Source organism: Lactuca sativa, chromosome 5, assembly GCF_002870075.4.
Source record: "Lactuca sativa cultivar Salinas chromosome 5, Lsat_Salinas_v11, whole genome shotgun sequence".
Taxonomy (NCBI): Eukaryota; Viridiplantae; Streptophyta; class Magnoliopsida; order Asterales; family Asteraceae; genus Lactuca; species Lactuca sativa.
Window position 1 is genome coordinate 66646014 of NC_056627.2, and position 16053 is coordinate 66662066.

Genomic DNA, 16053 nt, shown 5'->3' on the forward strand with positions numbered 1-16053 from the left:
ACATTTGGTTTGCCTCCGAGCCCACAACATAAGTCTGGTTTGCTCTCGAGCCCACAACTTATGGCTAGCTTGCCCTCTTTAGTCCTAAAACTGGAATATAACTGATCAACCCTCAGTACGAGACTGGCATGCTCCCCTGGCCCTCAGCCCGCAACTGGAATGCCTAGGAGTCCTCAGTATGAGTCCAGTATGCTCTCCTGATCCTCAATTCATATCTGGCATACTCTAAGGTTTGTTGGTCACCGCACGAAGCAGTGCAATCTTAAACCTACCACACAACATGTCGACATATAATAGCTAAATAAACATACATATAATCAAACAGTAACACATGTAGTCCTACAGATCTACCAAACTGGCATAACAACTAGCATGCATAACTATCTCATACTCAACATATCATCAACTACTAAGATATCAGATCCAATGGGTCAGCCTTGGTGCCTTCGACCCTTAAGTATAGTGAGGAAAACTCACCTCACAAATGTCGAACTATAGTGATAAGATCAAACTCTCGAATCGTATCCACAAATTCCACCACCTATATTCACCATAAAACCAATTCTATAAATTCCTAATTTACTAAAATACCCCATAAGTCAAACCAGTCAACCATTGGTCAGAGTCAAAGTCAACGGTCAAGGTCAACAGTCCATGTTGACCCAACTCGTCGAGTCCTTCCAAAACTCGAGAAATCGAGAAAACCCTGGTTGATTCGTTGAGTTTCCAGACAACTCGTCGAGTCCATGTGTGTCTAAATGTCGGGAAAACTGTAACATCCCCATTTTTACGGCCAGAAAAGACCGATTTTTTTTTGTTTATGCTTTGTAAAATCAGAGTACTTCTTTACATAAAAAAATGTTGCGGAATTTGTCCCCAGAAAAACACCATAAATACGTTATTAAAACATTTTCGAAGAAACATATTTTATTCATTTAAAACGTTTGGGATGTCATTGTGAATACAGAAACATAAGCATAAAAGGAACTTACATTTATTTACACTAGTGATCTACATCTCTTTAATCTCTCAGTGTAATGTGACTTCATATTAATACCTGTGATATAAATAAACTGGAGTGGGTCAGGTTAGGAAAACTGGTGAGTACATAGGGTTTTCAACCCACAATAATATAATCATTATGTTTAAACAATTAAACAATCAACCCAATTACCCATCCCCATTATCTTATTTATTCTTAAGGATCTACCCTAAGAATCAGCTATTCCTCGTTCATTTATTCCTAAGGAGTATCCTAAGGAATTGGTACGAATTCCATCGTTGTAAATGACACATCTGTCAAGCACAACTGCTAGATCTGTCACTTAGGTGCGGCTGCCAAAATTGTGACATTCTCTATGGGGCGCATCTGACGGAATAGTCCTTTTAGGCGCATCTGCCGGGGTTATGAGGTTCTCTATTAGGCGCTTCTGCCGGTAGAGTCCTTTAGGCGCATCTGCCGGGTTTTATTGACAGTATCGTTTTCGAGAGTCCACTAGCAATACATATCAATGGGTTTTTTAGAGTACACCAGTGAACACATCGTTCACAACACCTACAGGTTGCGAGTCTGCTAGTGTTCCACTGGACTGTCTAGAATAGTCCGTGGTTGTCATCCATACTCTGCTGAATGACAGGGCCATCATTTGGGAAAAAGGCTTCTCACATCGTCCACCTCTCACCCTCACCTCATGATCTACTTCACTTCTCAACTCATCATCCAAATCATATTTCATCTATTACATCTACCCATGTCTTATCCCAACATTTTCGTAGATATAAAATACATATACGGTTTAAATCATTTAAAACGTGTATAAAATCGTTCACCCAGCATATATAGCAAGTATTCAGATAATATGCACACATAGCACATAATTTATATAAAATACTTCATATCTATGTGTAAGCTGAAAGTAACTATGCACTCACCTGAAAGGTGGTGACTCAGCACTCGGACAACACTTCGATACTCTCAAAACAATTTCCTTCGATAAAACCTAGTATCAATACCACTAGGGTTTAGTCTAACGATAACCGTGACAAACTAATAGTCTGACTATTATTATTATTATATAAGCGTTAAATAACACTCAATATAACTCATAATAATAGCCCAAATACTCATTATAAGTTCCTAATAATGTTACTATATTAAAACATAAGCTATACTAAAGATAGGGTAGGCATAACTCACTTACAACGGGTTTTTCTCGAAAACCGGGCTTCGCTGGAGCAGCGTTTCCGAGCCGAAAGACTCTTTTCTCAGGGCTTCGGGAGCCTCGGGGCTTCCTTCGGGTGCTAGGGGGTTTACCTAGGCCTTTAGGGGGGGTTAGGGGCTTTAGAGAGAGAAACTAGAGAGAGAAAGAAGGGTTTGAAGGTGTGAAGAAATGGCAAGACCCGACACTTCTATTTATAGGGTGAATTCTTGACGGACTCGCCGAGTCGGTTCACTGACTCGCCGAGTCAGTGCCACGTGTCATCATCTGATGGCTTTCCTTGGGGAGAAAGCTTTGGCCCATATTCAGCCATGTCACCCCTTTTGCAGCAACACCCTACCGACTTCTAAACCTCGTAACTTTCGCATACGAGCTCCGTTTTTGACGTTATTTTTTTCCACGCTTAGGTAAAAACAAGATCTACAACTTTCATTTAGACTCCGTCGGCTAATTCTCGACCGATCTCAAATTTAACAGTAGGAGGCGTTTAGACTGTTAAATGACCGCGAAGAATTCGTAACTCCTTCATACGAACTCCGTTTTCGTCCATCTTTTTACCGTTGAATTCCTATTAATGAGATCTTCAACTCTCATTTAGGTTGCGTAAGCCAAAAACCGCTCGAACTAAAATTCGAGTTTCGGGCCGTGCACTGCTAAGCCGAATCTTAGAAAAATCATAACTTCTTCATACGAAGTCAGATTTGGGCGTTCTTTTTATGGATTTTCTTGGTTTAACATATTATACGACTTTAGTTTAGGTCGCTAAGGCTAAATATCGCTCTATCGTAAATTCACTATTTACGCTTCCCGGTGTCGTGCCGGTTTTGCCGTAAAACTTCGACGGGCCATAACTTCTTCGTTATAACTCGGATTTCGGCGTTCTTTATATGTACGGAAACCTTGTGAAATATTCTAAAACTTGGTTAAGATTATTTATTCTAAATAATCTTTTGTCGAAAAGTCGTTTTCGACCCCTATTGCCTCTAAATTGACTAGCCCGGATCTACGGGCGTTACAAAAACCCTAACTGACTCGTCGAGTCTCCTTACTGACTCGCCGAGTCCCTTTAGAAACCAACAACTGTTAATCTTCATCGGAGTCGCCGAGTTAACCATGCAACTCGTCGAGTCCCTTTAGTCAATTTCCTATTTAGACGTTTTTAAGCTACCCTAAAGCTCCAAATTATAGATCTAGCTTCCTAAGGCACAAATTCCATGTAAAGTTGCAAACTTTACGTGCATGCAAGGACTTAAAGGCTTAGAACACTAAAAACCAAGTCTAGAATGAGGTTTAGGCCATGGGGAGAGATCAATACCAAATAAAGTTGATGACTTTATGAATTTGGGACATGGAAGGGTCCAGATCTGAAGTTACAACTTCAGATCATGGCCAATACCCGAAATGGCTCTTATATATGTTAAGAAAATGACCCTAAACTTAAGTATGGAGAGATCTAGCTAGAAATAGGTCAAGGTAACAACTTGATACCTTCAAAATGATGCCTAGATGAAGTAGAGTCAGATTCACGAGCTCTCATTTTCCCCAAGCTCCTTTAGCTCCAAACCTCCTTCATAAAATGCACGAAAACACTCTTAAAACCTCACAAACACTCAAGAACAAGCTCTAAGCAAATTAGGGTTCATTCTGGCCGTCAAGTGGGTGGTAAGGGACTGGGGGTAAGGACTTAAGGTCCTTTAAATAGGGTGCAAACCCTAAAAATTAGGGTTTCATCCTCCAGCTCCTACTTGTCGAGTCGGGGTCCTCCGACTTGTCAAGTAGGTCCAATAATTAACGCATGCCAACCCGCTTCTACACGACGAGTTGGGGCAACCAACTCATCGAGTAGGTCCATAAACATATACATAATGCCTTAAAACTTATACTTGGGAGTCAGGGTGTTACAATCGGTACTGTGTATGCCGTTACATAGTTGTCATGTGGCTGTGCCAGAATCCACCTAGCTACGTATCCTCCTACATGTTGTTTTCTCATGATTTCGAAGTACTATTGCTACTGTTTTGACGCCACTTTGTACTTTCTCGTCGTTCTTTCCTTTCCTTTCGAGTTGTCATGCCAGTTCGGTATATAGGTGAGCAACTTCGAGATGTGTGGGGCGGGTAACTTCGAGCGACCTTGCAACATGCTAGTTCGATACATTTGGGAAGGATATAGGTATTTCCGGGCTATATCCTATTAACGCCGCTGGATACATCGATTTAAATGAGTTCAACCATGATGATGGAGATGGTATCACTAAAGGTGTCGATTTACAACTTTTACACATTGAAATTTCATAGGAACTAAAGATGACAGTGAACTAGTGAAGCCTTAACCCTAACGGTGGTTTTGAAGCTGATAGTCATGAGGGTGAGACATGGGTGGTGGGGCCCATCATATTCATTAATATTTTTCTAAAAGATAAATAACACATAATCAATAAGCAAATAAACAAATAAACAAATAAATAAGGGAAATATAGTCTTTTTAATTCTAGTAGAGACCAGACGCGCAACAAAACCAAACTATAGGAACAATCCAAGTTAAAAAAATAGTTATGAACCAAACGTGCAAATTATTCCAAACCACAGGGACGATTCATATAATTTACTCTAAATTTTTTGGTAAGTAAGACTTAAAATCTTCGGTGGGTCAAAAGACCCACCTTGACATATAATAAACTCACATCTATCACCAAAAACTAATTGTAGTAAGCTAAGTTATGCGTTAGGGTATGCTTGTTTCAAAAACAATTAGTGGCTTATGTGGTAATGTGGTGGTGATGTGGACACATCCCCGCCTCCACATTAACCAATTGTGATGTAAACGACATAGAACCACATCTAATACTCATATTTCTCTTTTGAGTAAATTACACAAATGACTCCTATGGTTTAATGTAATTTGCGCGTTTGGTCCCTAACTTATTTTTTTAATTCGGAAAGTCCCTATTGTTTGTTTTTGTCGTGCGCTTGGTCCATACTATTTGTTTTTGTTACGCGTTTGGTCATTGCCTTACCTAGAAAGACTATTATTTAAATAGGAAAAATAATGGAGTAGGTAAAGTAAGGCGAGAGGGATGATGTTGAGGTGTGTTTATTTAAATAAATTAAAAAAGCAAAGGCAAAATAGTCTTTTTAGGTAAGACAAGGACCAAACGCATAACAAAAACAAACAGTAGGGACTTTCCGAGTTAAAAAAATAAGTTAGGGACCAAACGCATACTTTACCCTAAACCATAGGGACCATTCGTGTAATTACTCTTCTCTTTATCTCTCTCTCTCTCTCTCTCTCTCTATATATATATATATATATATATATATATATATATATATATATATATATATATAGTGATGTAGAGATGTGAGTATTTTATAGTGGTGTGGTTTAAATGTGGTAATAATTTCAGTATATCACAGCTAGCTACGTGATAACACTTTTGGTGTGGTTTTGTAATCAAACAAATGTTTTTTTTTGAAAAATAAAAAACTTACAGTAAGAGATTTTTTAGTTTCAAGTTTTTTTCTCTAACCAAGATCTTTTTTATTTCTAATGTGGGACCATAAAAGTAGCTTTTCATAACATTTAAACTAGTTTATAAATTAGCTTTTAAATAAGCAGTATGACTTAGATTATTAATAAACTAATTTACAAGTTAAAAGCTATTTTTTCACCTAACATATCAAACACTCCTTAATTATTTATTTATTTATTTATTTAATTAACTTATAAACTATCTTTTGGTTACCAACTATAACAATCTTAAAAAGCTCAAAGCTAGACGTGAAATTCCAAAAACAGTCTTAATGAAATATATTTGTGAATATTATATATTAAGTTTGAATTCATTGTTGGGTTTATTATGAATATTTGTATATTAAGTTTGAATTTATTGTTGAATATTGTTTGAATTTATTGTTGTAATATAAATCAAGTTGCATTAGTTTGTGTTGCATAGTGCTACTTTTGGACAAAAGACCCGCCGTATGACCATATCCACCAATGGTAGTGAGGTCTACAAATTTTAGATATAATTATATCCTAGCAAGAAGTGGTTTTCTACTTTGGTGCACTAACAATCTAACATGTCCACCAGTTTTTAGAAGTTGTTCGCAAACAGTAGGTCGACATATATCTACAAATCAACGGATAGATGTAGGGAATTTTTTGAAATAATACAACAACTTATATCCAATGTCCAATATTAGTTAGAAACTTCTTCTTTTAATTTTAGTCATTAAACTTTTTATACACCTAAGGTTCCTAAACAAAACCGACCGTGCTTAGAGATAATTTTGGTACAAGTTTTTTTTGTACGCCTTTAAAGATAAAAAATTCCGCTATAACTAACGGATTGTTTTGCATTTTTTATGTAAAAAAAAATTGGATATAAATCAAATTTGGTGTATTATTATCACGATGAGTTTTTGACACTGTCGCACAACAATGTTTGATGAATTTACACATTTAGTTACTCACGTATTTTTTGTGTTCAATTGATCCTTAACGTTAGAAAATACCGACTAATTAAGAGTTTGAGGGAAATTTTATCCGGTTAATGGGTGACATGTTGACGTGGCTTCACATATGCTAGTTTTTTTTAGCACTGTAGCAGAACAAAGTTTGGCGAATTTACATATTTAGTCACTCAATTAACTGACTGTTCCTGGTCATATAATGGTATAATTGATAATTAAAATTCAACTTTAATGGTCTGTTAGACACAAAAAATACTCGAGTGACTTAATGTGCAAATTTATCAAACTTTGTTGTGCTACGGTGCTAAAAGTCCTATTATGATTATTGTCGAGTTTAGTTATTAGTTGGTAATTTGTTTATGTTGCAATTACATTGGTTATGTTTGATTAATATTATTGGTTTGATGATTTTATATAAAAAATTTGAGATGGTTGTTATGAATTTCATAATTTACATTCTACTTAGGACACATCTTTTTGGTCTCATGCTTTCTCATTTAGTCTTTGGTGTAATTTATAACACGTTTTTAAAAGAGAACAATTTTATTATAAAAATAAAAAAATCAAACCAAAACAACCCAAATATCCATATTTATCTGATTTTAAGCATGATACATTTAACCTTATTTGAATGAGCACCATTTCACATCTACCATGTTTTACATATTCTAAAACTAAAATTTTTTGACATTTTCTTTCATATTTTATTTCTGTAATTTGTAAGTTGTAATTCGATCGACTTCTTTCGTGACAGACTCATTCAGCAGCCACGAAATTCGAACATACCCACCGTTATCTCTCTCTTTCAATCACCAAGCAATAAGCATAAGTTTCACACTTTTAGGTTTCATATGATCATATTCATCTATGGTATATGATAGTTAGGTATTTCATTTTCACTTCTCATGAACAAGATTCACTAGTGTGTATAGAATACAGATGGCCGGACCGACTCGAAACGACGGTGAATCGTCGGAGGCGGTGGGGATTCCGACCGGTTTGAATCGAATTAAGACTCGTATTACGTCTTCTTCCAACGATAACAATCAGCTCAGCTCTAGTAATTTCCATAGTAAGTCTATAGCTAGTCGTTTCAAGCAGAATCATCAGAGGTCTTTTTCCAAAGGATTCGTGAAGCTTCATTCTTCTAAAGAAGGTGCTCATATTGTTTTTCCTTTAACACACGCACAGATGAAAATATTTGACTCTGTTACTGTTGTTGTTGAGTTGTTGTGGTTTGCGTATTTTAATTCGTTTCCTGATTAGTGAAAATTTTGGTTGATTTTTTGTTACTCGATTGCTTGATATATTCAATTCGTTGTCGAACTAATCGAGATACTTTATTTACATGTAAATATGTAGAAGAATTGATCACTAGAATGGATCATTTCTATTTTATAACAATCAGCGACTTGGCTAGCTTAAATTTTGCGGTTAATTGTAAGGGTTGACAAATTCATATTATCAACATATGTTGTTCACTTACTCCTAAAAATGCTTGACATATTCAATTCGTTGTTGAATTATATTTTGAAATCTGAAAAGAGCATCTTCTATGTACCAGGATTCCGCAAAGGGAAAAAAATTGCTCGATGGTTGACATCTCATCTTTCCAAGGATTCTGATAGAGCTCTTAGAGATAAGCCTCCTGAAACTGAGGTGAGACTTCATGGAAGCATGATCAGATGAGTGTTTACTCATTTAAATGATACATACTGTAGTTTTCAACTGGAAGTTTCAGTTATTGAATAATTCCATCTAAAATGTGGCAGAAAAGACAACATGAGGTCAAGGCATTCGATAAGGAAGCTGTTTCAAGTAAACAACAGAAGGTAAGAAGATCCACATTTGGAAAGCAAACTGAAGCAGGAAACATAGATAAAATGCCAGAAGTCATGAAAAGCTTTTCACATGAACTCGGGCCTAAAGGTGGCATTAGACCTTTATACACACGATCTCATAGCTTTAGTGATTTGAAGGTATACCTTTGTTACCTTTGATGCGAATAAGTATTCACCTTTGTTCTTGTTTTCTGACAAGTCAACATTCAGGAACTTTTGGGATCATTGAGGTCAAACTTCAATGCTGCAAAAGATTTGGTAAACACAGAGCTATCATGCTTCAAAGGGGAGGTGATTGAGGTATCACAAAAGTCAGAAACATTATCTTTAGAAGATCAAAGATCAATTCAACACCTTCTCATTCTTTCTAAAGAATGTATAGAGATGTCATGCCAAGACTTTCGCACCAAATGTGAAGCCATTGTTCAAGATTTAACAAAAAAGAGGCAAGATTGCCAAACAGGCCCATTGAAATGGCTTTTTACACGGATGCTTTTTATACTAACACGCTGCACAAGGTTGTTGCATTTTGAGAAACACAGTGAGCATATTGATGAGGTGTCCCTTCTTAAAATGAAAGAATGTTTAGAAAAGATTCCTTCGTATGAAATGAGCCGGATTTTAAAGTTAGGAATCGTTGATTCCCATTCCGGTGATGGTTTGAATAATAAGTTATTGGATAATGAAAAAAAATTACATACACAAAAGGAGGATTCAACAGAGAGATGGCCACAATCTGAAGATTCGGGCGATTTAGTAATTTGTCGGATATGTGAAGAATATGTTCCAGCTTCACATTTGGAGTCTCATTCTTATATATGCGCATATGCAGAAAAATGTGATATAAAAGGTTCAGATGTAAATGAAAGCCTTTTAGGATTATCAGAGATACTTGATCAAATCATCATATCGTGCACTCCTGTAGATGATAGCCCTCAAAATTCACAATTTCAAAATTTAGATGGTTGCTCTCCTAAAATGAGTGAGTGGAGAAATAAAGGGGTTGAAGGAATGTTTGAGGATCTTCATGAAATGGACACTGCATGCATAGAAGATTCAACCCCTGGTAACTTTGTAAATCTCAAAGGGTTTCCAGGTGTGAAAAGTCTAAATGGCCCTCCCTCATCCACAGGAAGCATGACATCAGCATCTTCCACACCAAAAGCTGCAAACTTTGACTTCTTCTGGTTAGAGCTTAACCATCCTTCCGAGTTAGAGGATGTGCAACAGGTATGTTCTTTCATCTTTACCTTTTCTATAAGGGTATATAAGTAATTTTCCTTGTTTCTTTAGATGACAGATCTTAGGGACATTGCTCATTCTGCAGCAGAGACAGATCTCATGGAAGAAAGTTCACATGAGGTCTTGCTTACTTGTATGGAAGACTTGCAAGATGTTTTACAACATAGCAAGTTAAAAGCACTTGTTATTGATACATTTGGTCATCGAATAGAAAAACTCATTAGGTGAAAAGCATACACGCATCTCTACTTTTAATCACCATGTTTTTATTTTTCACATTTCCTTACATGTATACAGAGAGAAATACATAATTGCATGTGACTTAGAGAATTCAAATAGACGTATGAGTGATGTTGTGGACACTGCATCTCCAAGTAGTTCAGTTTCAACTCCTTCACATTCTCATAAAGAGAGAACAAGCATTGAGGATTTTGAGATTATTAAACCAATAAGTAGAGGAGCTTATGGGAAAGTATTTCTTGCACGTAAAAGAACAACTGGTGATTTATTTGCTATAAAGGTATAAGTAGAGTAAATTCTTTTCCTTTTTTAACACCATTGTTAATAATTACTCATTTGTACAGATTCTCAAGAAAATGGACATGCTAAGAAAAAATGACATTGAAAGGATAGTTGCTGAACGTAATATATTAATCACAGTTCGAAACCCATTTGTGGTAATGAATCATGAATTATGAACTTTGAAATTGTATATGAGAATATGTGAATAAACTGAATATTGGTTTTTATTTGTAGGTTAGGTTTTTCTATTCATTTACAAGTAGAGATAATCTTTATTTAGTGATGGAGTATCTAAATGGAGGTGATCTGTTCTCTTTGCTAAGGAATGTTGGTTGCCTTGAAGAAGATATAGCACGCATTTACATTGCAGAACTGGTTTGTCAAAAACTTTATTATTTCTTTATTTATTTATTTGACTCTTTAAAAGATTTATTTTCATATCACAGGTTCTTGCTCTTGAATACCTTCATTCACTAGGCATTGTTCATCGAGATCTTAAACCTGACAATATATTGATTGCACATGATGGTCATATCAAGGTGTTAATGTGTTATACTTTTTAGAGTAAATTACACGAATGGTCCCTATGGTTTGGGGTAATTTGCACGTTTGGTCCCTAACTTATTTTTTTAACTTGGAAGATCACGCTTGGTCTCTGTCTTACATAAAATGACTATTTTGCTCTTGATTTTTTAATTTATTTAAAATAAACACACCCCCATTCCATCTTACATTACTTTACCTTACCTATCACATCTTATTTAAAAATCAAGGGCAAAATAGTCATTTTAGGTAAGACGGGGACCAAGAGCGCAACAAAAACAAACTGTAAGGACCTTCTGAGTTAAAAAAAGAAGTTAGGGACCAAACGTGCAAATGACCCCAAATGTTAGGGACCATTCGTGTAATTTACAAACTGTAAGGACCTTCCGAGTTAAAAAATAAGTTAGGGACCAAACGTGCAAATGACCCCAAACATTAGGGACCATTTGTGTAATTTACAAAAGAGTTAAAAAATAAGTTAGGGACCAAACATGCAAATTACCCCAAACATTAGGGACCATTCGTGTAATTTACTCTACTTTTTATTAAATATGAGCATCATATCAAATGCATGAATATAAAAACGTACTTTAGTCTTGTTTATGCAATTACTATATAATTGTGATTCTAATTATGTTATATATTTAATCAGCTTACAGATTTTGGGCTGTCTAAAATTGGTCTAATAAACAGTACGGATGATTTGACGAGACCAGAGTCAAAGGGTGTTATTGTTTCAGATGGTCAAAGCGTTGACCATGAATGGAGTAGTATTGATAGAAGGGGGCAATCAGCTGCTGTTGGCACACCTGATTATTTGGCCCCTGAAATACTTCTTGGAACTGAACATGGCTATGCTGCTGACTGGTGGTCTGTTGGTGTTATTTTATTTGAATTATTAACAGGAACCCCACCTTTTAATTCAGATCATCCAGAGGTAAATTTAATTCTTTTAATCGAATCATAACTTTTTTTTTGATAACATATTTTATTGAAATTTCTCAGAGAATATTCAACAACATTCTTAATGCAAAAATCCCATGGCCTTCTGTTCCAGATCAGATGTCGTATGAAGCCCAAGACCTGATTAACAGGTGTGTTTCTTGAAGCTTTTACTATATCCTGTTTTTAGAATGCAAGGGTAAAATGGTCATTTTGTCTCGTTTGAATCCATGTTTTTTTTAGGTTTCTTATTCATGACCCTAATCAGCGTCTAGGAGCACACGGATCATCAGAGGTTATTGACTTTCTTTAAATTAATTCTCCATCGATTATTGACTATTTTCTATTTTATTTATAATTTTATTACCAAGAGTAAATTACACGAATGGTCCCTATGGCTTGGGGTAATTTGCACGTTTGGTCCCTAACATATTTTTTTAACTCTGAAGGTCTCTTTGTTTGTTTTTGTTGCGTGCTTGGTCCCTGTCTAACCTAAAAAGACTATTTTGCCCTTGATTTTTTAATTTATTTAAATAAGGTGGGGTGTGTAAGGTAAGGTGAGGTGAGGTGGAAGTGAGGTTGGGTGTGTGTTTATTTAAATAAATTAAAAAATCAAGGGCAAAATAGTCTTTTTAGGTTAGACAGGGACTAAGCACGCAACAAAAACAAACAAAGGGACCTTCCGAGTTAAAAAAATAAGTTAGGGACCAAACGTGAAAATTATCCCAAACCATAGGGACCATTCGTGTAATTTACTCTATTACCAAATATACCAACTATTATACTTGTTTTTCACTTACAGGTAAAAGCACATCCGTTCTTTAATGGTGTAAACTGGGATACACTTGCCATGCAGAAGGTGGGTCATGTTATTTCCATTTTCCACATAATTGGCGTTAATAATTTATTTATTTTTTCTAAATTTGAATATTTATATATATAGGTTGCTTTTATACCACAACCAGATGGCATAGATGATACGAGTTATTTTATTTCAAGACATAGTTGTAGTTCAACTGGAACACCTGATGATCAAGACTGTAGTGATGCAGCTTCAGACACTACTGAATTCTGTTCAGACACTAGAGAGGTACACATTTATTTTCTTTTTATTTATTTATTTATACTAAATATTTTTCGTAGACATTTATCTTTATATATTTTTTTTCAGAAGATGGATGTATGTGGAGATCTTGCAGAGTTCGAAGCACCTCCTGATGATGATCTTTCATGGATAAATTTCTCTTTCAAGGTACGCATAGGAAGGGTAATATTGTCATTTTACATGTTTCTATACATGTAAAATGACAAAAAGGGACAGGGGTAAAACGGTAAATTGGTATGTGTAGTGTAAATCGTATGATATTGTATATGTATGCAGAACTTATCGCAATTGGCATCAATTAATCATGAAGTGCTTCAACAAAACAGCAAGGATGTGTCAAGATGTTCATCTCCACAAAATGCTCCAACCTCATAGATTCTTGTATATGCTTTCCTTTAGTAGAAAGCATACGTTGTTTAAAGTTGTCATCACTACCATAAATGCCCTTCGAGTGTAAGATTTCTCCTTCCTTTTTCCTCATCGAGTGAGGGCAATATTGGAAATTCAATGTAGCTACAAAGTTAACTTCCAACACCATATGGAAAAAAGCAATATTTGAAGTTAATGATTGTTATGTGGAAATGTAGTGGAAAATCGTTAACTTTTTTTTAACAGTTTACAAGTATTCATGAAACATAATGACACTACAACTTTTTATGAAAAAAAAAAAAATTAAAAAATAAACTTGTGTTCGACATTGCATTTGTATGTACACAAACACAAAACTCATTTTCATCGGTCAAAGGCTTAAGCCTTAAGCAACTGTATTTGGACTTCATGGTACGTGACTCGACATATCACATATGCACGGAGATTGTTGCTACTAATAAATTAAATTAATTTGTACACTATTGAAATATGTGGGGTCTAATGAAATATGTGAAGTTGTGACTCGTGAAACTAAAGAATATATAAATTGCACTGATATTCACTCGATTTCATGCATAGCTTTTTTTTGTTTTGCTATTTTAGTTTCCATCTTCATCAAACAATGATTAACTAAGTTATTCCCATCTTATAAAATGTATTAATAGACATATTCATTTAAATTTCTCATTTTTACGCACACATATGTCAATTTTATGAAATAAATTATAACGTGACAAAAGCTAAAAACACAACCTTTTCATTTTTGTTTTGAAATATGAAACGAATAATATGGTTATAGAAAAAAAAATCGAAAATTATATTATAGATAAGAATTTAATGTGTAATATTGAATATTAAGATGAAGTATTATTTAATATTAACCAGATGACGAACCTGTTTCGTCTATAACACGTCAAAGTTCAAAAGTAAAAGCATACCAAATTCACTTCTAAATAAACAGTTTCTTCCTTTTTTGGATATGCACTGCAATTGCTGTGAACTTTGTCAAAGAAAGTCGAATTGAAGATAAATATACGTGGTTCTGTCTTCGATTCACTGCTTCCACCAAAATGTTGGTGCACAGTGCAATTACTTTGCTAGTTATAGGTAAAAAAGTCAAGTGTGTTACTATTTATTACCTTATTATGAATAAAAAATCAAACTGTATTGCTATTCTCTGCAATTTTCTTGATAAGGAACGATAATGGCAGCATATTTAAATAAACTATAAAAATGGACTCTTATAGCTACGTACTAACGATTCACTACTTTCAAAGACATTGTAGTTTATTGTCCATAAAGAAGTGTAAGTACATTTTATAGCAGCCTTATGATCATTCAATGCATAATAAGCCGACTTTTTTTTTTTTTTTTTTTTTTTTTTTTTTTTTTTTTTGTGAATTTTGGTCCTCCTGAACCTTAAAAAAAACCAATTGAGAAATGGAACCAACTACAGTAACAACAACATCCAAAATAAAATATAATACTTTCAAAAATAAAACCAACTATAGTAACAACCCACTTTCAATTATTTATATTAATATATTGAAATAAGAAAAAACAAAAGTATTAAACCCCACCAACCATTACGAAATTTACGTCGTAAGGAACAAATTTTAATAAATCATCCAATAGTCTATTTTAGTAAAAATGATATTATTTGAACAACTGTAAACAAATTGTTAAAGGTTCCTAATGGAACCAAATTTTTTATTACTTCTTGATGAAATTTAATGTGCAACTAATTACATTTGATTCATCACGTCTCTAACTAATCCTCTAAATATTACAATTTCTAAAAATAGAATTTAAAAATATTGCAAAAACAAATGATATCACTTATATTAAAAATAAAATTTACGTAAGTAATATAATAAATCATTGATGGTGTAGGTTTTATTTCACAACCATCAGAACAATTGCTTACAAATCCATTAAGGAAAATCATAATCAAAGTTCAAAAACATAAGCAGACAACGTACAAAATTTAAACTTGAAGATTAGGTATACCAATTACCAGGGGCTAATCGTCACGTGGATTGGTTCTTTTTCTTATTCTTATTTCAAGCAAAAGCACTTGCTCCAATTTCAATAGACATTCTCTTTATCCTAAACATAATGAAATCACACTTCATATCACTAAGGAAGAAAGAATGTGAAGCTTCAAAGGATACCAAAACAGTCAAAAGGAAGCAAACATAATACCTGTTAGAAAGGTCACGTGTATCATTGCTCTCTTTAGCAATTGAAATATATATGGTCAACTAATTTTAGGCAAAGTTACATGTGGTTATATTGATACATTGTGTTAATCCAAAAATTGAAAAATAAATGAAAATTAAGGAATCATATATATTACATACTTGTTTCATTCAAAGTAGTAGGATTCTTTAAGTGATGCAAAATCACGAAGCAGATACTCATCCGTTGAAAGAAGGCGGTGGAGGAAATGTAATTGGAAGCCAGTGACTCCCCAACAAAAAGTTTGTAGAGAAAACAATGTTCATCTTCTTATCCATCTGATCGAACACCCTAGTGGAATCAACGCTCACCTACATCAGCAAACCCGAAAATTAGGGTTGAGTATAATTGTAGCTTCGCATGCAGTGGCAGAGCTTGAACAATTAACTGGGGGGGGGGGGGGGGGGAGGGGTTGGCGAAAGTATTAGAAATTGAAATTAACGTTCTTAAAAAAATAAATTGTTTTCAAGAAATAAAAACCAAAAACACCTAGAAAAAGAATTACAATTTAGCCCGACGACCTTTAATGTCTTTAAATTCATCAATTACAGACT

General features: G+C 34.6%; 1 protein-coding gene across 4 annotated transcripts; it reads left to right on the top strand.

The window, feature by feature from the left end:
• The first annotated feature begins 7322 nt into the window (after positions 1-7322).
• LOC111894848 (probable serine/threonine protein kinase IRE4) lies at positions 7323-13454 on the top strand. Of its 4 annotated transcripts, none has more exons than XM_023890939.3 (16): positions 7324-7850; positions 8259-8353; positions 8467-8673; positions 8746-9765; positions 9829-10001; positions 10075-10297; positions 10362-10454; positions 10534-10674; positions 10746-10838; positions 11495-11779; positions 11848-11936; positions 12028-12079; positions 12587-12643; positions 12728-12874; positions 12959-13036; positions 13166-13454. In XM_023890939.3, exons 1-16 carry the CDS (start codon positions 7634-7636, stop codon positions 13262-13264), a joined length of 3069 nt encoding a protein of 1022 aa, XP_023746707.1. In that variant the 5' UTR covers positions 7324-7633; the 3' UTR covers positions 13265-13454. The 4 variants fall into 4 exon arrangements, with proteins under 4 accessions (XP_023746705.1, XP_023746707.1, XP_023746708.1 ...); XM_023890938.3 differs by having other exon boundaries at positions 7325-7850; positions 12956-13036; XM_023890937.3 differs by having other exon boundaries at positions 7323-7850; positions 12728-13036.
• The last annotated feature ends 2599 nt before the right edge of the window (positions 13455-16053 follow it).

Coding starts and splice junctions, on each gene's coding strand:
- LOC111894848 (XM_023890937.3), top strand. CDS start 7,634: ATGGCCGGACCGACTCGAAACGACGGTGAATCGTCGGAGGCGGTGGGG. Junction 10,839..11,494: donor CACATGATGGTCATATCAAG/GTGTTAATGTGT, acceptor ATATTTAATCAG/CTTACAGATTTTGGGCTGTC. Junction 12,080..12,586: donor GAGCACACGGATCATCAGAG/GTTATTGACTTT, acceptor TTTCACTTACAG/GTAAAAGCACATCCGTTCTT.